The sequence below is a fragment of the Erythrolamprus reginae genome, chromosome 2 (assembly GCF_031021105.1).
Source record: "Erythrolamprus reginae isolate rEryReg1 chromosome 2, rEryReg1.hap1, whole genome shotgun sequence".
NCBI lineage: Eukaryota > Metazoa > Chordata > Lepidosauria > Squamata > Dipsadidae > Erythrolamprus > Erythrolamprus reginae.
Genome location: NC_091951.1, coordinates 108,975,727 through 109,000,323, shown reverse-complemented (window position 1 = coordinate 109,000,323; position 24,597 = coordinate 108,975,727). Strand labels below are relative to the sequence as shown.

General features: G+C 37.4%; 1 protein-coding gene across 1 annotated transcript in view; it reads left to right on the top strand.

The window, feature by feature from the left end:
- Positions 1-24,597, top strand: part of SLC6A7 (solute carrier family 6 member 7) — a 41,533-nt gene that overhangs the window by 5,748 nt on the left and 11,188 nt on the right. Inside the window, exons 5-12 of the mRNA XM_070736737.1 lie at positions 686-766; positions 9,620-9,803; positions 14,203-14,334; positions 15,709-15,943; positions 18,963-19,101; positions 19,909-20,043; positions 21,501-21,604; positions 23,260-23,384. Coding sequence (XP_070592838.1) covers positions 686-766; positions 9,620-9,803; positions 14,203-14,334; positions 15,709-15,943; positions 18,963-19,101; positions 19,909-20,043; positions 21,501-21,604; positions 23,260-23,384 — 1,135 coding nt within the window. The remainder of the gene's footprint in view (positions 1-685; positions 767-9,619; positions 9,804-14,202; positions 14,335-15,708; positions 15,944-18,962; positions 19,102-19,908; positions 20,044-21,500; positions 21,605-23,259; positions 23,385-24,597) is intronic.

Sequence of the window (24,597 nt, the reverse complement as noted above, 5' to 3'; positions counted from 1 at the left end):
TGTCACTTCAACTCCAATGGTCCTTGGATGAAACTGATTATCTGGGCTAAAGCATGGAAACTGCTTTGGTCGTGAAGGAAGGGTGGATCTTGGATGGGTGGACAGAGCCTCCCACTGCTGGCAGTACCAGTTCTAAGAACTGGGCTGAATCAGGAGCAACCTACCACTGGTGCATATATATTGTTCAGACTTCTCATGAGTTGAACGTATAGATTTCAGGAATAAATCATAGCCATATAAAAATTAATGCAGTCATTAATCCTTTGCAATCTGTTGTTGCACACTATTTTTAGGCATTTCCAATAAGAAGGACAAGGTGTACAAAATCCAGATACTTGGAGGTATAATTAACATATCTGGAAAGCACCATATTGGAGAAACTGCTGATAAGCAATTATCTCACTTATTTTTAATTGGTTTAAATGTAGCAAAGTGATCAGATGAAAACTTATTAAGTCTAAATATGCTTCTTCTGCATGACTTTTCAAATGGCAATTTATGACTATGGAGAGTTGAAAATCACAGCATCTTGTTTCCTTGAAATGCTCCAGGCCAGACTGTTTCCTTGCTTCTTCCAACCCCCATCCCAAAATCCTACATGAACTAAAAAGGTGGAAGGTCAGTTTGCTCATCCACCGATTAGCCTTGAAATCTTAAGTTTACCAGGAACTCTCCTTGTGTGTAGTGCTTCCAGTCATTTGGAAAACTGAAAGTGAAGCGAATAACGAAGGTGGATAATAACGAAGTAGAGATAAAGAGATTAAAAGTAATTAGTTTGGCCCATAATATAGTTTAAAATAGGATTGAAAAGAAATAGCTTGTTGTGTTAGTCTACAGATTTCCAGCATTGATTAACTTAGTGCTGGACATGTTTAAGTAAAAACCAAAACCAAAACCTTTGCAATTAGTACAATAAAGTTTATTCCTAAAAACAAAGGTATATTAATTTTTTCTAAGGTTTTCTGTTTATGTATATCAATAATTTCACTTGTACATGTCAGTTCTATGTACTGTATGCTGACCATACAGTGTGCATGTAAATACACAGCTGAAAATCATTGTAACTGTCTTTTACACTTCACTTTACTTTTTCTCAGCTTAGTATTGTGACTAGTACAATGACTAGACCTATTAGCATCTATTTTAAAATCCAATTCCTTCCTTGCCAATTTTTGTCCTCTCTACTCCAAACTGCAGTTGAATGCAATCTTGTGTATGTTTGCTCAGAACTTAGTGTCACAGTTTTATAGTGCAACTTGCCTTTGGAGAGTGTATCTAAGGTTATATTTTTCAGAAAAGAGGAATATCTTTTCAGAAAAGAGGAATGTTTTTCATAATACATAATCAGAAAGAAATCTTGATGATGCCCATGTCCACACCATTTGGCAGCCTTTTTCATCCTGGTATTCTTGAGACCCAGAAATCTTCAGATGGGTTGAAGCCGTTGTGGGCAACTAAATGCAACCTACAGAGAACATACATGAAAATGTGTTTTATGTTACATAGCCTTTTAACCTATGGCAATGTATCTCATGTGATGCGACACTCAGAAAAATAGACCATACTGAACTTAGTCTTTGGAGAGGGGCGGCATACAAATCTAATAAAACTTAAACTTAAACTTAATCCTCCAGGGAAAGATTGAAGGAAAATGAGGTCCAAGGAGAAGAGGAACATCATGGCTTCATATCTAAGGGACTGGTTTGGATAAAACTCAGCAGTACTTTTTCATGTGGCTGTTGATAAAAATAGGATTCCCAACATGATCGCCAACGTCCAATGACAGATATAGCACAGAAGAAGAATGTTTCTCAAGCTCGGTGACTTTTAGATGTGTGGATTTCAATTCCCGAAATTCCCCAGCTAGCATGGCCTTTGGAATACACAAGAAATGAGCAAATGATTAAGGAGATATTTCAAAAAGGTTTCTCAGACTGAGAAATAGAAAAGCATTAGAAAGAAACTCAAGATAATCCTACCTTAATGTTGCTTGTATTTGATGGGGCAAGGAGAAACTGTGATAGGCTTTCAGGATTATGTCCTTCAGCATTCCTGGGATTCCAGTCACATCTCTTTGTTGGCCTAGCCTACTTCAAAGTGCTGATAACGATTGCAAACTGAGAGTCCACAGAATGCATAGAAAAGTCCATTTTCCATAAGAGAAATAATTTTGTTTCAAATGTGTATATGACAAAGAAAAAGGCACCCTTTTTAAGGTGAGGGTGAAATATAGGAACATCTGTAGCAAGCTGAAGGTTCCACAAAATGACTAAATGAACATTGTGAAGTCTTGATGTGATGGCTGTGACATTCTTCAGAGAAGGGCGGCATACAAATCTAAATAATGATGATGATGATGATGATGATGATGATGATAATAATAATAATAATAATAATAATAATAATAATAATTTAGTGAAATACGAAGATCTAAAAATCGAGCTGCAACGACTCTGGCATAAGCCAGTGAAAGTGGTCCCAGTGGTACTTGGCATGCTGGGTGCAGTGCCAAAGGATCTCAGCGGACATTTGAAAACCATCGGAATTGACAAAATCTCCGTCAATTGCAAAAGGCTGCTTTACTGGGATTGGCAAACATAATTCGCCGCTACATCACGCAGTCCTAGGTGCTTGGGAAGCGCCCGACTGGTGATGAAATACGAAATCCAGCATAGTGATCTCGTTAGCTGGGTTGTATTGACATAACCATAACCATAACCATAACCATAACCATAACCATAACCATAACCATAACCATAACCATAACCATAACCATAACCATAACCATAACCATAAATGGAAAAAAACAGAGTTGTGTAATTAAGTTTTAAAAAATTGTTTTACTGAATGATATCACACATTTTGAAAGCTTATTCAGTGGTCCATGCCTGTAGAAAGTTTGTGAATCAGATATCCTAAAAGCTGAACCAGTCTTTATTATTCCAGAGTGTTAAGTTTAAGAGTTCAGAACAATAGCTTTAAGTTACAGGAAAAGGGGTTGAGCTGAATAAAAATAAAAGGTGCATTTATTTCATATCCTTTTATGCTGCTTCAATCAAATCCAGTCCTAAGCAGCTCAGAATGACAATCATAAAACAATAAATGGTATAACAATTATGCAAACATAATTATAATCCCCATAACATATAACAATAATTAAAATCATTATTCCCTCTCAGCCCTAGGAAGAAGGCAATGTTGAATTACTCCCAATAACCTTGTTCAAGAAAATTGCAGGGATTAGTCTGGGGTCATTGACAAAACTCATACCTGCCTGTCTCAAAGGCATAACAAACAAACAAACAAACGAACAAACAAACGAACAAACAAACAAACCATATTAAATCCTGGCATCGTAAATCAAAACTCTAGAATAATCCAGCTTGACCATTAATGGCAATTTTTTTCCTGGAATTTGCTGGCAAACCCCCCAAGTTTTTTCCCTCTAAGGTTGGATCCACTAGTAGTTAAGTGTCCCCTTGTAAATTGTCATGATAGCAAGTTCCTCTTCCTTTTTGGATACAAACACATTCCTTGTTGTTCATGACTAATAGTTGTAGGAAATTGTTGGGAGATCTATATAAGATTAAAATGTATCATATCAATCTAATTCTACTTTTTTTGTCAAAAATAGAACTAGTATTCTAAAGCAGCATTTTCATATAATTTAATCATAGAAGATACTATCTGAATATTCAAAAATGTATATTTAGCCTTTGAAATGCTTGGAAAGTGGGGAAGAAAAGTAGATGCTGTTGACTTATACTTCAAAAACAGAGTAGAGGAAGTTTATTTATCTATTTGTCAAATTTGAACGTTGATGAACTTCATAAAGATGCTGAGTGGTATATGTTGTTAAAAATAATAGGAACCGTAAAACAAAGAAAAGAATAATGTACTTTCATGAGAGAGAGCACTGAGAATAACAAATAAAATCTTATAAGAGGCTTGACATCACCCTAACTCAAGCCCTGAGGGGAAAGCCTTAATAGTGCTCCACTATTAGGGCCAGTTTCCTCTGTTAACTTTTTCTTCATTGTTTCCATGGAAACTGAGCAAAATAAACTTTGCCTCTATAACTGTGGTAAATGAAAAGAGAGTGACTTGTGAAAAAGAAGGGCAAATGTTTAAATTAGGTCAGAGCTCTCCCGACTTCTAGAATTCAACCTGGAAATGTCTCCAAGGAATATATATGAATGACCAATGTAGATTTTAACTATTTTCTAAACATCCACAGTGGGTTATTCCTAGGTACCAGAGAGCATTTCTACACAACATCTTGGATTCCACCTAAACCAGCCATACTCTACCACAGCATTATAGCTCTTTGGCAAGTAATCCATCAGCTGTGAGTAAAGGTAATAACGTTGATGTGGTGGTGCATCTTGGCACAAATGATTTGTCCCAGAGAAATGTTAATGTAGTAAAAAGAGATTTTCAATGTCTAAGTGTGGAGCTGGGTAAAATAACTGATTCAGTGACTTTCTCAGAGGTGTTACCGGTTTGTGGCCAAGAGGATAAAACAACGTGTATCAGAGAGTTTAATGTGTGGTTAAGGCAGTGGTGTAAAGCTGAAGGTTTTGGCTATGTAAGTCATGATGTCAGTAGGTGGTCTAATAAGGAGTTGTTTAAGAGGGATGGTTTGCATCCATCATATAGAGGTACCCAGGTGCTCGGTGAGGAATTCAGAACTTTTTTGGACAGGCATTTAAACTAGGTAAAGGGGACAGAGATGTAACTGATGTGGGTGAGTTCTGTCCCCGACCAATGAGGATAAAGCAGTTTTTGGAAGCTTATGAAAAGGGAGCTGCAAATAATATAGATGTAGTTGTTGATGATAAGGGGCAAACTAATAACGAAAATAATGTTCTTCGGGTAATGTGCACAAATGCTCGAAGCTTGAGCAACAAGCTCTGTGAATTAATGGCCATAATATATAGAGATAATTTGGACCTGGTTGCCATAACTGAGACATGGTTTAAGGATTCTAATGAATGGGAAATATCCATACCAGGATATACACTGTATAGGAAGGATAGAATAGAGAGAAGGGGAGGTGGAGTAGCCATTTATATTAAAGAAAATCTAAAAACAACACTAATTCAAAATACGTGTCAAGATCTAGAGACTCTCTGGATTTGCATGCAAAATAAAGAAGGTTCTGTCATTAGAATTGGGGTGATCTATAGGCCTCCAGGGCAATCCGAGGAATATGACAACAAGATGGTGGATGAAATTACCCAAATGGCACTAAAGGGAGATATTGTGGTTATGGGTGATTTCAACATGCCTGATGTTGACTGGAATATCCCCAGTGCCCTTACATGCAAAAGTAAGAATATAGTAGAGGCCTTTACAGGAGCAGCTCTGGCACAGCACCAACTAGAGGGGAGAATATTCTAGATTTAGTTTTTACGAATGGGAATTGGGTTTCAGATGTCAAGGTGGGAGAAAATTTAGGTTGCAGTGACCATCTATGTTTGTGGTTTGATGTAAAAACTCATTGTGAGCAATCCTATAATGCAACCAAAGTATTGGATTTCAGAAAAACAAATTTTAATGCAATGGGAGAATATTTAGATAATGAATTAAAGGGGAGAGATAAAATGGCAGGAGCGAGCATCCAGTGGACTGTATTAAAAAAGGCCATCTTAAAAGCCACTGGACTGTATGTAAGACAAATAACTAAAGGTAAAAGGAAGAAGAAACCGCTATGGTTTAGCAATGATGTAAGGGCTATAGTCAATGAAAAAAAGGCTGCCTATAGGAGGTATAAAGAGTCTGGAAGTATAGCTGATAGGGAGGTATATAAAATGAGACAGAAGTAGGCGAAACAGATAATATATGCTGCTAAAGCCTCAAAAGAGGAAGAAATTGCCAAATCTGTAAAGAAGGGGGATAAAACCTTCTTCAGATATATTAATGATAAGAAGAAGAAAAACTGCGGCATCACGAAGCTTAGTACCGGGAATAATACATGCATTAATGGGAATAAGGAGATCGCTGACCATTTCAATAGCTACTTCTGTTCAGTATTCTCAAAAGACACCTTACAAAATAATACTATAGAGGGATATAGCATTGCTTCCAGCTGTACGGATTCAGCTCCAGTGATCTTAGAAGCCGATGTCTTAGAAGAACTTGAACGATTAAAGATAAATAAGGCAATGGGTCCAGATGGCATCCACCCCAGAGTTCTTAAAGAACTCAGATCTGTCATTGCTACCCCCCTGACTGATTTGTTTAACCAATCCTTGTTAACAGGAGAAGTTCCTGAGGATTGGAGAATGGCCAGTGTTGTGCCTATTCACAAGAAGGGCAGTAGAGAAGAAGCTGGTAACTACAGGCCAGTTAGCTTGACGTCAGTTGTAGTTAAAATGATGGAGACTCTACTCAAAAAGAGGATAAATCAGCACCTAAAAAACAATAACTTATTAGACCCAAATCAGCATGGCTTTACTGAAGGCAAATCATGTCAGACTAATCTCATTGATTTCTTTGACTATGTCACAAAGGTGTTGGATGAAGGTGGTGCCGTGGATATTGCCTACCTGGACTTCAGCAAAGCCTTTGATACGGTTCCACATAAAGAGCTGATAGATAAATTAGTGAAGATTGGACTTAATCCCTGGATAGTTCAATGGATTTGCAGCTGGCTGAAGCGTAGACATCAGAGAGTTATTGTTAATGGCGAGTATTCCGAGCAGAGTCAGGTTACAAGCGGTGTGCCACAAGGATCTGTTCTGGGTCCTATTCTTTTTAATATATTTGTGAGTGACATAGGGGAAGGTTTGGTAGGGAAGGTTTGCCTATTTGCCGATGACTCTAAAGTGTGCAATAGGGTTGATATTCCTGGAGGCGTCTGTAATATGGTAAATGATTTAGCTTTACTAGATAAATGGTCTAAGCAATGGAAACTGCAGTTTAATGTTTCCAAATGTAAAATAATGCACTTGGGGAAAAGGAATCCTCAATCTGAGTATTGTATTGGCAGTTCAGTGTTGGCAAATACTTCAAAAGAAAAGGATTTAGGGGTAGTGATTTCTGACAGTCTCAAAATGGGTGAACAGAGCAGTCAGGCGGTAGGGAAAGCAAGTAGGATGCTTGGCTGCATAGCTAGAGGTATAACAAGCAGGAAGAGGGAGATTATGATCCCACTATATAGAATGCTGGTGAGACCACATTTGGAATACTGTGTTCATTTCTGGAGACCTCACCTACAAAAAGATATTGACAAAATTGAACGGGTCCAAAGACGGGCTACAAGAATGGTGGAAGGTCTTAAGCATAAAACGTATCAGGAAAGACTTAATGAACTCAATCTGTATAGTCTGGAGGACAGAAGGAAAAGGGGGGACATGATCGAAACATTTAAATATATTAAAGGGTTAAATAAGGTCCAGGAGGGAAGTGTTTTTAATAGGAAAGTGAACACAAGAACAAGGGGACACAATCTGAAGTTAGTTGGGGGAAAGATCAAAAGCAACATGAGAAAATATTATTTTACTGAAAGAGTAGTAGATCCTTGGAACAAACTTCCAGCAGATGTGGTAGATAAATCCACAGTAACTGAATTTAAACATGCCTGGGATAAACATATATCCATCCTAAGATAAAATACAGAAAATAGTATAAGGGCAGACTAGATGGACCATGAGGTCTTTTTCTGCCGTCAGACTTCTATGTTTCTATGTTTCTAGCTTCCCTTCAGGTGTGAAAGCAGAGTGCAAAGACAGTGATAACACTAGATCCCATTGGTAGAAAGGAAATGTCCCATTTTGTCTCCTGCTCTTTAGTTCTCTGTTGAAGCACATCACTGTTTTACCAAGCTTCATCTAATTTCCCCCCATCAGTAGGTCTTTTTTCTTTTGATATTTTGTTAGAAGAATTAAGGGTATTGTAGGATGAGTGTTAGGTGTGTGTTTATGTATAAGTGCTAGCCTTTTGGCCACCCAAAGGATCACTGATTAACTGACCTTGCATTTTTAGGATAGTGGAAATGGATACTAGAGGTTGTAGAAATGACAATGTGGAAGTGTCCATAGATTTTCACATCAAGAATAAAACAAAAAACCAAAACCCAACCAAATCTATATATACAATTATAACAGTTTCTTAAGAAGATGTAGTTGAAAGCCATGGAAAGGGAGAAACATTTTAAAGGCAGAGTTAGTTGGGCTGTTCTTAAATAGGACAAGTGCATTGACATTTTAAAAACACCTAGAAGGGGTATTGTCATAAAGCCTTCCCTAATGGAGTATCCAGCTAGGAATTATGGGCATTGTTGTTGAAGTCTGCCATCAGTTCCTTCTGCTATCAACTACTATTTCTTAATATTCTACTACAACCCTGGCAGGGTTAGAATGCAGTATTGCAGGCTAACTCTGCTTGCTGCCAGAGGTTTTATCCCGATGGGCTCAAGGCTGACTCAGCCTTCCATTCCTCTAAGGTTGGTAAACTGAGGACCCAGATTGTTGTAGGGGGCAATATGCTGACTCTGTAAACTGCCTAGAGGGGGCTATAAAGCCCTATGGAGAGGTATATAAGTCTTAGCACTATTCATAGAAAAAAAATCAAAATGGGTAAGTCAGTACTATTTGTTGGCTTGCTAATCATATGGCTATACAACTTAATCTGATAAGATGAAAGTAGCATTTAAAATGTTTCCATGAGATGACGATACAAGAGTTCTCAGAAAGACAAATGCTTTTATGTAATATTTAATAGTGTCCATTCTTTTTGTTGTTGCTGTTGACATGATTGTGGATGCTCCTTTGCAAGTCATTGTGCTCACACAGATTCTGGCATTGTGTTAAAGCTCTGGGTGGTTATGTCAGTTCACATAATTCACACTCTCACTTAAAAGCAGTTGGGCTGTGAGGCCTGTCAAGAGCTTTCCATGGTACTAGAGGCCTTGGTGTAAAGGCTGTCAGCTTTGCGAAGCAGACTTCAAGAGTCACATCTGAAATCTATGAATTGACTTTATGGACAGAAGAAGTATTGATGGGATGTGAGACAGGGTATGAAATCCTGTCTGATAAGTCTCAGCTGTGATGGCTGTTTTACAGATGCAATTTACAATGTAGTAAAGCAGTGTTTCCCAACCTTGGCAACTTGAAGATATTTGGACTTCAACTCCCAGAATTCCCCAGCCAGCGTTCGCTGGCTGGGGAATTCTGGGAGTTGAAGTCCAAATATCTTCAAGTTGCCAGGGTTGGGAAACACTGTAATAAAGGATGTATTTTTTAATTTATTATTAAATTTCTTTGCTACCCATCTCACCTCACGATGCATACTAAGAGAATATGAAAAGCTCTGATTCAGTGACCTTATGAAATAAGGACTGGTATACCACATTCTTGTTAGATACTATTGAACCATCTTCTGCCTCATACAGACCCGAAGAAGGCCAACTCTGTGGGACCTTATCGGTCGCTGGGATTCATGCGGCAGAAGGTGGTTCTGAAGGTATTCATAGAATGAATTGATTCACAGAAATCAAATCAAATCAAATCATAAATAAATTAAAAGCTATCATCTCCTTACTCTGAAATATCCCCTCCCCATCTTTCATACAACTCTTTCATTTCTCTGCATCTCTCTATCTCTTCCTTATTAGCCAGTCATTCCAGACTTGTTAATGACTCCTAGTGACCAAGGAGATGGTGACCTAGAAACCGAATATCCTGAAGACAGAGGAAACTGGACAGGCAAGCTGGATTTCCTTTTGTCTTGTATTGGCTACTGCGTTGGATTGGGGAATGTTTGGAGATTTCCATATCGTGCCTATACAAATGGGGGAGGTGAGAACTTGACCACTATTGTTCCTTGCCTTTATGTGGAAGGTTTCTATTTTTCTTCTTGTTTTATTGCGAGATTTTCATATTTCATATTACAAGTGGCAACAGGAAAAGAGGTCAGCATCTTTAAAAAAAAATAGGGCCGCGGAGAAGAGAAATTTTATGTAAGTATTGTTGCTCCAGTTGAAGTGAGACTGAGCAGTCCATATTAAAATTTTTAAAAAGAGTCTAAAGCACATATAATAACACCTACCCTTTTATAATCCTGTACTCCCTGAATTCAGGTTAGAGTCAGGGCAACTGGATGGAGCAGACTGTTTACTGGATGGATGCCCTTCCTGACATCATGCAAAGTTCGCAGCAGATATGTTTTCTTTGCGCCTTAAGACAGAAACATCTACTACTGCCACTAACACTCAACCTTCCAAGTGGGAGGAGAGCATCTTCACCACTAGGTCACTACATCATTCTAAAGCACAAATAAACAATAGCTTGGAATCTTTTCATGCCATAACTCTGGTAATTAAACTCCTATAAAGTGTTATTTAATAAAGGTGGTATCAAATGTTCTCCGATGCTATATAAAGCACAAATAACAACATAATATCAGCATCAGAGAGAGACACATTAGACTCTACATTTATTAAATTCCACTTTACAAGCGTTTAATTACAGGGGTAATGGCATGGAAAGATTTCAAGTCATTATTATGTTATCCACAGCCACTATCACATCAACTAATAATATGTGATATACTGCTACAAATTCAATAGTCATAAAAGTCTCCTAGGGATAGACATGCACCTACTTTAGCCTAATGTACAGGTATCAGATAAAATATACATATGAGTCAGTCTTTCTTCAAATTAAATAGGAGATATTGATCAGTTAGAAACTGGCATGCATACAGTGTATATTTGTTCCACTGAGTTTATCCACACTTCCACTTCTAAAACTAGCAAGAATTAGGAGAAAAAACCTCTCATGAAGCATATAAGTGATATGGAAGAGTACTTTCTTGTATTCCATAACAATCACACCGTCAAAATGGTGATAAAAGGCTTACAGTAAAAATAAACAGACAGACATTCCAAGTATGAACATCCTATTTCTAAATTCGATGTATCACTTCTGCTCATTGTCGATTGTCCAATAATGTCTTTTTCCTTCTGATCAATTTGTCACCTGCTGTTTGCTCACCTCATCTCTTATATAATTTGATACTTCTTTTTCAAGAATTAGTCACTTGACACTGGAGATCCTGCAGAAATCTGTCACAGGTTTCTATTCAAATACAATGGCCACGTAATTAATGAACATTCACGCTTTCAAATGTTGTCAACAAACAGCCAATTGATTTGGTCTCTGCTGATTATTAATTGATAAGATTGCACTCTTCAGCGTGATATCTCTGGCATTACCTACCTGCATTCACCTACTGTATAATTTACTAATGATCTTATCTCCCTTTCTCTTGTTCTTCTTTTTAAAATATGTTACAAGTGTTGCTTTCATCTTTTAAAAATATGTTACAAGTGTTGCTTTCAAAATAGTTCTCGGTCCATGTGAAATTCAGGAAATTTTTTGGTAAATGAAGAAAACATTTGAAGGTACTAGCCTTAGAAACCTGAAAACAGTGAATTTCTATCCCTTCTTAGTCAGAAAAGTTGGCTAGGTGACTTTGAATTGGTTGCATGCTCTCTCAGCTCATCTGTCTGGAACCCACACCACATCTCGGACATCAACATCCTTGAAAACGTCCAAAGATATTTCACCAGAAGAGCCCTTCACTCCTCCACTCGAAACAGAATACCCTATGAAAATAGACTAACAATCCTGGGCCTAGAAAGCCTAGAACTACAGCGCCTAAAACACGATTTAAGTGTTGCCCACAAGATCATATGCTGCAACGTCCTACCGGTCAACGACTACTTCAGCTTCAACCGCAACAACACAAGAGCATGCAACAGATTCAAACTTAATATTAACCGCTCCAAACTTGACTATAAAAAATATGACTTTAACAATCAAGTTGTCGAAGCGTGGAACTCATTACCAGACTCAATAGTGTCAACCCCTAACCCCCAACATTTCCCCTTAGACTCTCCACGATTGACCTCTCCAGGTTCCTAAGAGGTCAGTAAGGAGCGTACATAAGTGCACTAGTGTGCCTTTCATCCCCTGTCCAATTGTCTTTCCTTTATCTCATATATCATATATATTTTCTTCCTTTCATATATCTTCTTCTCTATTTTACATATTATATTTATATATATTACTTCATGTCTATTCTCTTCCATATGTATTGTGTATTGGACAAATGAATACATAAATAAACCCACCACCCCACAGATTTTTGTGAGAAACATAAGAAGGAAAGAGTATTAGATATAGACACTGCCTCATGTTATTTGTAAAAATAATAAATGTGGGATATAAATATGTAAATATAAATTATTTGTATGTGTGTGTCTGTGTTTGTCTTTGTACAACCTTTCCAGTGGTGAAATCCATTTTTTAAAAACTACTGGTTCTGTGGGTGTGGCAGAGGAAGGATACTGCAAAATCCCCATTCCCTCCCCATTCCAGGGGAAGGATACTACAAAATCCCCATTGCCATCCCCCCTCTGGGGCCGGCAGATGGTATTTGTACATTGAACTACTCAAAATTTCCACTACCAGTTCTTCAAACTGCTAAAAAATTCCACTACCGGTTCTCCAGAACCTGTCAGAACCTGTTGGATTTCACCCCTGGACTTTTGTTTTAAAACATTCTGGCCATTATAATATGTCAATTATTTACTATAAACCAGTTTCAGCATGGTGCCAATATCTCATGTATTCCCAAGAGCCATGCTGATGAATCAGTAGGAGACTTCCTCGCTCTGAGTCAATGTGTTATTCAGCTTGCATGAATAAATTACACCAAAGGGCAACACACTGCTGGAAATGTTTTCTACTGGGAAACAATATCCGCAAAAGGAGGGGGGGAAATTCTGATCTCCCAAGATTCAGTTTTGGAAAATTAGTATATTCCCTCCATGATGCAAATAAGATTAAGAAAAAAATTGATTCCACACAAGTTAATTTGTTTTCCATTGACTTTATTAAAGTTATGTTTTCATTGCATTTTCCTGCTGTTCAGAAACATAAACATTGAGCAATGGACAGAAAATGTTATAAATTGGCCAGTAGTGAAAAATAATAATTACACTTCAAATATGGAAAACACAAACAATCCTTTGGCACCTTGCAATAAATAAAAATACAATAACTGTAATGGAATCATTGGCTAAAGGAGTATGAGTGTGGGAGTTAAGAAGCATGCTTCCTATTGGGGGAGGAAGAGGTGGAAACATTGTAGACCTGACAAATGAAGTCTTATTTTCTGGTTCTTGAGGGTATGCAGCCTCTGGTGAGATTTATGTAATACCGGTAATCAACAATAAAGAGACTGCTTTGTCCTATTCACAAAGTTGCTCTGGTTCCTTGCACAAGATAATGACTAAGGTACTAAGCTGAGACTTAAGCTGGGTTGTTGATTGCATCAGTCCTGTGATCTTGTCAAGTCATTTATAACAGGAAGAGGTAAACCAAATATTATAATAGATTGCTGTTTGATTTGCAGTAGATTAGCAAGTATTCTATCTTCAAATTGTTACAGGATAGCAATGACAGGATAGAATAGAATAGAACAGAACAGAACCAAACAGAACATTCTATAGAATATTTTTATTGGCTAAGTGTGATTGGACACACAAGGAATTTGTCTTTGGTGCATATGCTCTCAGTGTACATAAAAGAAAAGATACATTTGTCAAGAATCATGAGGTACAACACTTAATGATTATCATAGGTTACAAATAAACAATCAGGGAACAATCAATATTATTATAAATCTTAAGGATACAAGCTACAAGTTACAGTCATAAAGTCATAAGTGGGAGGAGATGGTGATAAGAACGATAAGAAGACTAATAATAATAGTAATGCAGCCTTAGTGAATAGTTTGACAGTGCTGAGGGAATTATTTGTTTAGCAGAATTGATGGTGTTTCGGGGAAAATGTTCTTGCTAGTTGTCTTGGTGTGGAGTGTTCTATAGTGTCGTTTGAGGGTAGGAGCTGAAACAATTTGTGTCCAGGAGTAACTTTCTGAAATTCTGAAAGAGAGTAACTTTCTGAAATTTGAAATTTATTTCTGGAATAAAGAGAGTTTTAAATAAATAGAAGTAGATTCCTTCTATGGAAGGACTGTGAACTCCAACCCCCACCCCCTTTGGTGCCTTTGAGTCAGTGTTGACTGCCCGGTGACTGCTTAGACAAATCATGCTATGATTATCATATGGGACTTTTCATCCCAATGTGTCCATTTTGTCACTTGTTTGTAATTTCTTTCCTGCAGGGGCATTCCTTGTTCCTTATTTCATTATGTTGGCTATATGCGGGATACCCATCTTCTTCATGGAGCTGTCATTAGGCCAGTTTTCAAGCCTGGGGCCTCTTGCTGTTTGGAAGATAAGCCCACTCTTCAAAGGTCTGTCTTCATTTCTTTTGTAGACTAAATTCCTATAGTTGAAAGTAGAACAGGTTAGTCCTCATGCATTGTAGAGATGAAAGTAGAACCTTCCTCACCTCAATAGGTGAGAACAGTAATTTATTATCAGAAATATACCTTCATTATTGTGAAAGTGAAAAAATATTTGGGAAAAGAATTCTGTCCCCATAGATTTAGAAGCATGACTATCCAGGTAGACTAACATGAAGCAGATTGAATATAGCTTTTTTTTTTTTTACAAAGCTGCTACATTTCAAAATTAACTCACTACAGATTATGTTAGAACAGCTTCCTAGAATTCAATAAATTCCACTATTCAAATTCTCAGCCATTTTTCAGCTTTACTAGTTAAGAACTCTAGGAGTTATAATTCCAATACTTCTGCAGGACTTTAACTTAGGTAACTTGAATACCTTAGCATATTAATTTAGGAATTTTGAAAAAAGAGCTAAATTTAATGAATTATCCAATGCAGTTAAAGCAATAGAAGAAGACAGCGGGATTATTGATGACCTCACAAAATGGCTAGAAAGAGCTAGCAGTCTCAACTGAGCTCATGGACTGTGTTTATAGCATTTAGACAAAGACAGTGGTACCTCTACCTAAGAACGCCTCTATTCAAGAACTCTTCTAGATAAGAACCGGGTGTTCAAGATTTTTTTTGCCTCTTCTCAAGAACCATTTTTCACTTACAAACCTGAGCCTCCAAAACTGTAACCAGAAAAGGCAAGGAGAAGCCTCTGTGGGGTCTCTCTAGGAATTTCCTGGGAGGAAACAGGGCCAGAAAAGGCGGGGGGGAAATCTCTGTGGGGTCTCTCTAGGAATCTTCTTGAAGGAAACAGGGCTGGAAAAGGCAGGGGGAAGCCTCCATGGGGCCTCTCTAGGAATCTCCTGGGAGGAAACAGGGCCTCCACCCTCCCTGTGGTTTCCCCAATCGCACACATTATTTGCTTTCACTGTACATTGATTCCTATGGGAAAAATTGCTACTTCTTACAAACTTTTCTACCTAAGAATCTGGTCATGTAATGAATTAAGTTTGTAAGTAAAGGTATCATTGTACTGCACTTTACAGCACTCTCTGGGTAGTTTACAACATCAGCATTATTTTCATATTGTCCCCAACAAACTTGGCTCCTCATTTTGACAACCTTGGAAGGATGGCTCAGGAAACTTTGAGCCCCACCACAGCCACAACTCTAAGCTGCGGGCAGAGATGCTGCAATAATGCACTTAATCACTGTGCCACCAGGGCTTCATGTAACTGCATCATGAACATTGCAGTAAACAGCCATCAACTTTGGGGGTTGCCTGTGTTTTGTTGCCATTATATATCATTTCTGCTCTTCTTTAGGTATTGGTATGGCCACAATCCTGATTGTCTCCTTGGTGGCCATTTACTATAACATGATCATTGCCTATGTTCTCTTCTACCTCTTTGCCTCGTTGACCAACAACTTGCCTTGGCAGTACTGCGGCAACTGGTGGAATACAGAGCTGTGCCTAGACCACCATGTCACGCGCACAGGGAACAGTGCTGTCCCTTTCAACACTTCTAACACTGTCAGTCCGAGCGAGGAGTATTGGAAGTAAGTAGCTTAGACAAGAAAAGGGTGGAAGGAAAGTAACCTATGGAGATAAATTTGCCCTCTTCAGTCTAAGAGCTCTCCAGATATTCCTCATCACTCATAAGCATGGTCAGAGGTTAGTAATTATAGTGGTGCTTAAAAGTTTATGAATTGGTTTGAATTTTCAATATTTCTGCATGAATATGATCTAAATCTGGATTCTTTTCCTCAGTAAACGCACAAGCAAAATGAGTTTTTGACTCAATTGTTTAACTGAGTTCTCTTTATCTAGTGTTAGGATTTATGTAACAAACCACCTTTTAGGTCATATTTATGCATAAATATTGAAAATTGAAAAGGTTCATAAACTTTTAAGCACCACCATATGAGTATTGTAATCCAAAATAACTGAGGAGCATCACATTTCCTACCCAAACCTTCATAATATATTCATAATGCCGATGTGATATTTGGTGTGGAATATATGAATATATCCATGTTATTATATAAGATGGTTCTAGCTTTCTTTTTCTAACTGCATAATAATTTAGCGAGAATTACAAAAATGGGACTGTATAGAAATCCATATAAGGTTACTTAAAACAGCCACAAAGGAGGAACTGGAGCTTTAGTTCAGCTTCATGAATCTATGGGGAGCCATTGTTCATTTCGTTCAAAATAAACTATTTTGTTAAAAGGACTGGAAATTATTAATGACATTATTGACAAAGGCACATTAAACAGAGTGTATGCTGAACTCCATGCGAATTAATGTAACGTGCGAAATAGCTTTTGTACATCATTGCAGCTATTATACACATAAACACATTTTATCATCCACATACATGACACATAAACTCAGCACAAATTTATTAGCCACCCAGAGTCCTTTGGGAGTTGGGCGGCATATAAGACTAACTAATTAACTAACTAAAATAAAATAAAATAAAATAAAATAAAATAAAATAAAATAAAATAAAATAAAATAAAATAAAATAAAATAAAATAAAATAAAATAAAATAAAATAAAATAAAATAAATATGCAGGAAAAGAACACTGTATAAAGCATTTCTTAATTTGTGGCAATATTGCAAATTCTTAACACAAACCAATCTCTGTTCAAGGAAAAAACACCAAACTCCGAATTAAACAAAGCCTTGATTTTCTCTTACCTTTGCTACTGGTTTGCAAATGGGAGTGCATTTTGTGCATGCGTACTTTGCATGCATGCAATGCTTCTACACAATATATATATATATATATATATATATATATATATATATATATATATATATATATATATATATATCAAGAATAGTCCTAAAAATGCGAGTTCCAGGTATGTGTGTGAATGATGAGGCAGCAGCCATCTCGATCACCGGAACATAGAAACTTTAATAAAACCACTTAGCTTTCGTTAGCGTGCTGCTAACTTCGTCAGAGTATTTAAAATGCCATGGGAGACAATCACCTTTATAAAGCATTATTCAGTCTGCTCATTGCCCGCGTCATAGGGCCACACCCTTCCCTCCCCTCTGCGGCAAGCCTAATTGTGGGCTTGCTCATGCTGGCTAAAGGGGGATCTACCGCTTTTACTCGTGTCTGTTGCCTCTTTCCCTCCCCAAGGGAGGAGGTAGAGTTATGAGGCAATACTTCGGAGGTGTTCGGTATTACTTTTTCCCCCCCATTATCGTTGTTACTTTCTATAGTGGTACATGTCTACTCTTGCAATTTTTTTGCCCATGCCCTCGTCTTAGGTCTGCACTGTTCTAATCCCCCCTTGTCCCCTGTGTTGGAACTGCATTGTGCCCCTCCCCCTCTACCTCCATGTTGCTCCAGTATGTTCCCTTGCTTCCCGTTGGGGGTTGCTCTACCCTCATTTAGCTGGTTTCTATGCCCGGCCTGGGGAATTCTGTTAGGGGCTTTATCCAATCCTAATGACCTATCCCCTTTAAGTCGTTGCTGGTGCCTTAAAGCCTGGTATGCCGATGGCATATCAATATGTCTATTTAAAGAATTTTCATTAGAGAACCAGGCTTCTTTTAGGAGGCGACCTCCCTTGGTTTCATCTCGCGCCAGAATCTCAGTTCCCTGGAAATCGAAGCCATGATCCTGCTCCTCCATGTGTATCCAAATCTGGGAACGCTGTTCATGACGTCGGACCGCCAATTTGTGTTCGTGTATACGAGTTCTCAATCTTTTTGCCGTTTCCCCCACATAGTGGTGTGCACAATTATTGCAGTTTATACGGTAAATTACCGAGGAGGACTCCTCCTTCACTAAGGTTTCCTTCGGGCGCATTACTGATTTTCTCAAAGTTTGATCTGGCTTATGCGCTACTTTGACCCCGTGGGGTGCCAGTATGCGTGCGGCTGTTTCGGATACCCCTTGTATGTATGGGAGTACCCTCCACACTGATGTTTCATTTGCGCTTTCAGTAGGTTGCCGGAGTCTGGGTGTGACGCACCGTTGGATAAAATCTCTCGAGTAGCCATGACGTATACAAGTTTGATAAAGATACGCTCGTTCTTTTTGTTTGGCTGCCCGTGTGCTACAGTGAGTTTTTATCCTGTTAAATAATGTCCGTATACAACTGACTTTATGTGCGTTGGGGTGATTGCTTTCGTTGTGTAACATGCGGTCCGTGTTGGTGGTCTTCCGGTATACCTCCGTGTCGATGCTTCCATCTGGGTTCCGGTTAATCTGTACATCTAGAAAGGCCAGTTTACTGTTGGCCTCCTCCTCCACCGTAAACTGAATGTCCGGATATATGGAATTAAGAATTCCCATAAACCTGATTTTATCCCGTTGTTTAATAATGGTAAACGTGTCGTCGACGTAGCGTGTCCAGAACTTGGGCTTAAATCCCATGGCATTTTAATACTCTGACGAAGTTAGCAGCACGCTAACGAAAGCTAAGTGGTTTTATTAAAGTTTCTATGTTCCGGTGATCGAGATGGCTGCTGTCACCTCATCATGAATAATTGTAGGAAAAAATTCCACCCACTGAAGTTTCTTTCTTTCTCTCCCTTTTTAAAGCCGATATGTTCTCCACATTCAAGGGAGCTCAGGAATTGGAGATCCTGGGAGAATTCGGTGGAATCTCTGCCTCTGTCTCCTGCTGGCTTGGCTGATCGTGTATCTTTGCATCCTAAAGGGAGTCAAATCTTCTGGCAAGGTAAAGTATAAATTAGCAGAAGGCACCTATCTGTTTTTTTCCACCTTCAAATCATAAAATAATCCTATTTGACTTTTTGTAGATGTTATAATTATGGTAGGAATTGGAAAATATGTTTATATATACTTTAGGGCAGGGATGAGTATCTTTATTGTTATTTTTCCTATGGGGGTCAACTTCCCCCACTCTGTGAATTCTTACATCATCTACTGTGGCAAATATATATATATTATAATGCACAAATATGAGTTAAGAAATGAATTTTACATTTCTTCTATGGCAGATCCACTCCTGATCCTTTCAACTTTTATTTATTTCAGCAGTATAATTTAATATTTGTGGAGGGCTGAGAGAAAATACAATAATCCAGCACCATCTATTGGTTCTGAGCATTTTGGGGAAAGATCACAATATACATAAAAATGCTGTCATAATACTTTGCAAGTGGACAATACTAGATCAAATGGGTTTAAAAACTCAGAAGGAAAGATTTTACTTGATTATTAAATGAGATTTCTTGATCGTCAGAACTATTTGATAATATATAGAATGAGCAGATCCACTAGAGTTCTTCAAATATAGGATGACACATTCTGCCTGTGAATTTTTTATATTAAACAGGCTGTGAAGGTCTTTACGGCTTCCTCCATTTCTATCATTTCAGTTTATGGATCCTTAATTATTTTTCATGGAACCATTATAACCATTTTGCATATGGCAGTAGTGTAAATTTATGGAAAATTACAAGAGTTCAAGAGTTGACAGCATCTTTTTAGACTGTACAAATAAATGTCTGTTTTCTTGTAGGTTGTTTATTTCACGGCCACATTTCCTTACCTCATTCTGATCATGCTCCTGATTCGTGGGGTGACACTCAAGGGGGCCTGGTTAGGAATCAAGTTCTATCTTACTCCCCAGTTTGAACTCCTACTGTCTCCCAAGGTGACATCTGTGTCAATATTATTTTTTTTAAAGAAATAATTTTTATTATATTACAAGGATAAAAAAAGGAAGAGCAAATGTATCTTATTTTACATCACTATTTCGACATATACTTATAGTTGTATAATCATTGTGTTTATCTTCTTCATTATTTTATACAGATATTTCATATTATTTCAAGATAAAGAGGTTATTATATCAATAATTCAACATATATTCTAAATTTTCTATCTCAGTGTTCTGTACGTTCTTGCCCTTCCTTCGCCCATACCCCCCCCCTTGAACTGTTTAAAACAGTTCAAAAGTTCTTTGATCATTGATATGCGGCATATGGCGGCCGCGGTTTTAACAGCTTTTATTCTGACATACACTTTATCTAAGTTCAGTTTGGATTGAGTTTGGTATCAAATCAATTGAAGATTTTCAGAATCTAGTATTTGTTCACTATCAATGTTCTTTTCATGTATCATCTTGTTTTAGTTTTAGTTTTGTCTTTTTTTTTCTTGTTGTTACTCATTCATAGAATTTTTGCCAAATTTCGTAGTATTTTGAGTCTTCTTTGTTTTTGAGTTTTTGGGTAAGACTGTCCATTTCTGTACAATCATATATTTTCTTAATAATTTCTCTTTCTGATGGTGTATCCTCTTTTTTCCAGTTCTGTGGTATTGTGATTCTTGTGGCTGTGATTAATATTATTATATCAAACAGTTTATTTATATACTCCTTTGATTATCTCATGTTTTGGATGATCTTAGAAATTAAACAGAGTTCTTGGATGAGACTTGGAAGGAGAAAGTATGAATAAGTTTATATATTTTTCTACTATTTGTCAAGTAACATTTTCTTTGATTCCCATATATGATGAGCACAGGGGAGATATAAAATATATTTAAAAGCAATTTCAGATAGTGATGGATGACAGTAATTTGGAAACATTTTTCTTTAGAATTCTATAATTATAAAAACTATGATTGGGAGAAAATGTGACAGGAAAACCCACAGAATAGAATAGAATAGAATAGAATAGAATAGAATTCTTTCTTGGCCAAGTGTGATTGGACACATAAGGAATTTGTCTTTGGTGCATATGCTCTCAATGTACATTAAAAAAGATACATTTGTCAAGAATCATGGGGTACAATGATTGTCATGGGGGTCAAATAAGCAATCAGGAAACAATCAATATTAATATAAATCGTAAGGATACAAGCAATAAGTTACAGTCATACAGTTATAACTGAGAGGAGATGGGTGATAGGAATGAGACTCTTTCTAGTGAGTACCAGAGATTCCCTGCACAAAACATTCAAATGCATCCTTTTCAAACTATCTTTATACTAATTCTGTTGAAAAAGACAGCTTGCATACAATTGTGGGTAAAAGCTTTAGTAACTAATACTAGTTGCTTGCTGGTTTATTTAAACCATTTAACTTCTTGGTTTCCATTTCTAACGTAGGTGTGGATTGAAGCAGCTTTGCAGATCTTCTACTCTCTCGGGGTAGGGTTTGGAGGACTTCTCACCTTTGCATCATATAATACCTTCCACCAGAATATTTACAGGTATATATTTTCAACTTATATGTAATGGATATGGAGCATATTGAGAGCACATTATTATTTTGTGCATTTTAAATAGAATCATGTATGCGATGTCAGAGGATTGAAACGACAATTATGGATATACTGTACAGCTAAAATTATGAATGGGGAGGGAAGGAAAGGCTAATTGAGTCTGAAGACATAGCTCTGTCATTGTGTCTGGTTATATGACAATGGTAGGGACTTTAACAATGACTTTGTTGAGCCAATGTAAGACTGTTGCTGTTGTGCTTTTTGTTACAGTACTGTATATTGGATATTAACTAAAATTGAATATATTTTTTTTACTTTTGCAAGATGCCTAGAGTTGCTTAGATGAGATGGACAACTATAAAATATATATTATTATTACGGTTTGTAACACAGTCAGCCACAGGTTTAGATTTGGATTCGGCATTTATTGGATCATTATTATACATTGTTTTATTACTGCTGTTAGCCGCCCGGAGTCTCTGGAGAGGGGCGACATACAAATCCAATAAATAAAATAAATAAAATAAATAATTTTTTTATCCATCTGTGAATCCTTTCCAAGGATCTGAGATAGGCCGATCAACACTGGCTAAAGAACTGGCAGTGTGACTTCACATTATTGTGAACAGATCATCACCACCACCATCATCATCCTCTGGCATCCTGCAGAAATTCAGCAACAAATCAACTTGTATTCATACAACATACCTTCGTAGTCTTGATTTCTTTTGCAATGTCATCTGGGTAACAAAGAAAAAGATATTTAGCATTATGCCTGTCTGTCCTGACTGCTTTGTCCCCACTAATTCTCAAATTAGTGAGAATTTTTATATCCATTGTTTTTTTGTTACTGAAATATCTATCAATGTTGCATATTTTAAGATCTCCACAATTCCATATGCCAGGGCACACTGTGTTTCTTATTTCATTCTACAAGTCAGCTTAACATTACATTGTTTTCCCCAGTGGGCAATGTGCAAAATGGGCATATATGTATCTATTAATGTCATTTTAATATGGGAGTGGATAAAAGGTAATCTTCCCTACCCTTATTGTCTTGGGGTTTCTAATACATCTCACCAGGAGTCAAATTAGAGAGGGATAATAACAGGAACAGTTCAACATCTGAAGAGTTCTACACTTTATCTTAGCATTAATAGCAAATAAGCATAGCAGCCTGTTCATTATCAAGAGCCATGATGGCGCAGTGGTTAGAATGCATTACTGCAGACTGATTCTGCTGACTGCCAACAGCTTGGCAGTTTGAGTCTCAGCAGTTCAGGATTGACTCAACCTTTCATCCTTCCAAAGATCCAGATTGTTGGGAGCAATATTCTGACTTTAGAGAGGGCTGTAAACAGTGATGAGCTCCTACGGGAACGGTCAGGAATGCAGTTCCGGTAGCAAAATTTGGGACTCCACCCCAGAGCACCCAATTTGCACTGAAAGATGTTGAAACAAAATGCATAAGCCACGCCCACAGTATGGTAGTAAAAATTTTGGTAGCCCATCACTGGCTGTAAAGCACTGCGAAGCAGCATATAAGTCTACGTGCTATTGCTATTTTATATCTCCTTAGACATTCTGCAATGTCTGAGATTAGATTATTAAGATCCCATTTTGTTGTTGTTGTTGTTCTCTAGGGATACATTTATAGTCACTGTGGGGAATGCAGTTACCAGCATTTTGGCTGGCTTTGCCATTTTTTCTGTTCTGGGGTACATGTCCCAAGAACTTGATGTTCCTGTTCAGGAAGTCGCTAAAGCAGGTAAAACCTAAACAATTGTTCTATCTTTTGTACAAGTATATATTTGTGTATGCAGGTTAGAATGTCTGTTAGATTGCCAGAGAATCTGCACTGCAATGCAAACCAGATTCTGTAATATCATCACCTAATCCCAAAAACCTCACCCTTAGACTATCCACTCTTGACCTATCCCAATTCCTAAGAGGTCAGTAAGGGGCGTGCATAAGTGCAGCAGCGTGCCTTCCGTCCCCTGTCCTAATGTTTCTCTTTTACTAGTATCATGTATATAAATATTATATCTTTGTATTCCATCAATACGTACTTGATAAAATAAATAAATAAATAAAATAAAATAAATAAATGACGGAGGAAAAAAATATCCAACTAAGTGCCAATTACCAGAAAAAAACAAGAAGTGACAAGCAGGTATATTTAAATAATAAATGTAAAAAAATTCAGAACAAAAAAGTGAATGGAAAGGACAGGAGATTTAAGAAAACTAAAGGAATCAAAAGAAACTTTTACACAACATTGGGTGCAATAGTAAGCAAAATCTAATGACAAAGTAGACATGAGGAAGAAAGGGTACAAACACAAGAAGAACTATACAAGGATGACTCCCAGATCATTGGTATGTTCAAAACCATGAACACTGGGATAAAGCCAGATTTTTTGGAAAAGGGAAATTAAATTAATGTATTTATTATATTAAATGCTACCTTTCATTCAGAAGGTTAAGGTGATGTATGTAGCTCTTGCTCCTTCTATTTTTATCCACCAGAATGACCTGGTGAAATAAGCTTGTTGAAAGAAAAGGACTAGCCCAGCATCTCCCAGTGAATGTCCATGGTTGAGCGTGGGTTAGAATTGGAGTTTCCCAATTGCTAGGTTGCATCCACCCAACCCCTTCATTGTGCTATCCTCCCATCCTGGAACTGGTAGGAAATAGTGGCATCCTAAATCTTGCTGTCCTCACAATGTGCCTCTTCTATTTGGATGAAGTTTAATATTTTTGACACATAATCTTTGGAGAAGATGTTGGTGCTTGGAAAGTTGTTGATGCTTGGAAAAATCAAAGGCAATAGAATAAACAGGTTAGCCAAAGACAAAGAATGATAGCCTCTCCAACTAATCATATAACCCATAGACTGAGAAGAGATTAATTTTCTTCTTTGTGCACCACTCTGTAATAAAATGTACCAGAGAACAAGTTATCCACAATAAAAGGTTTTAA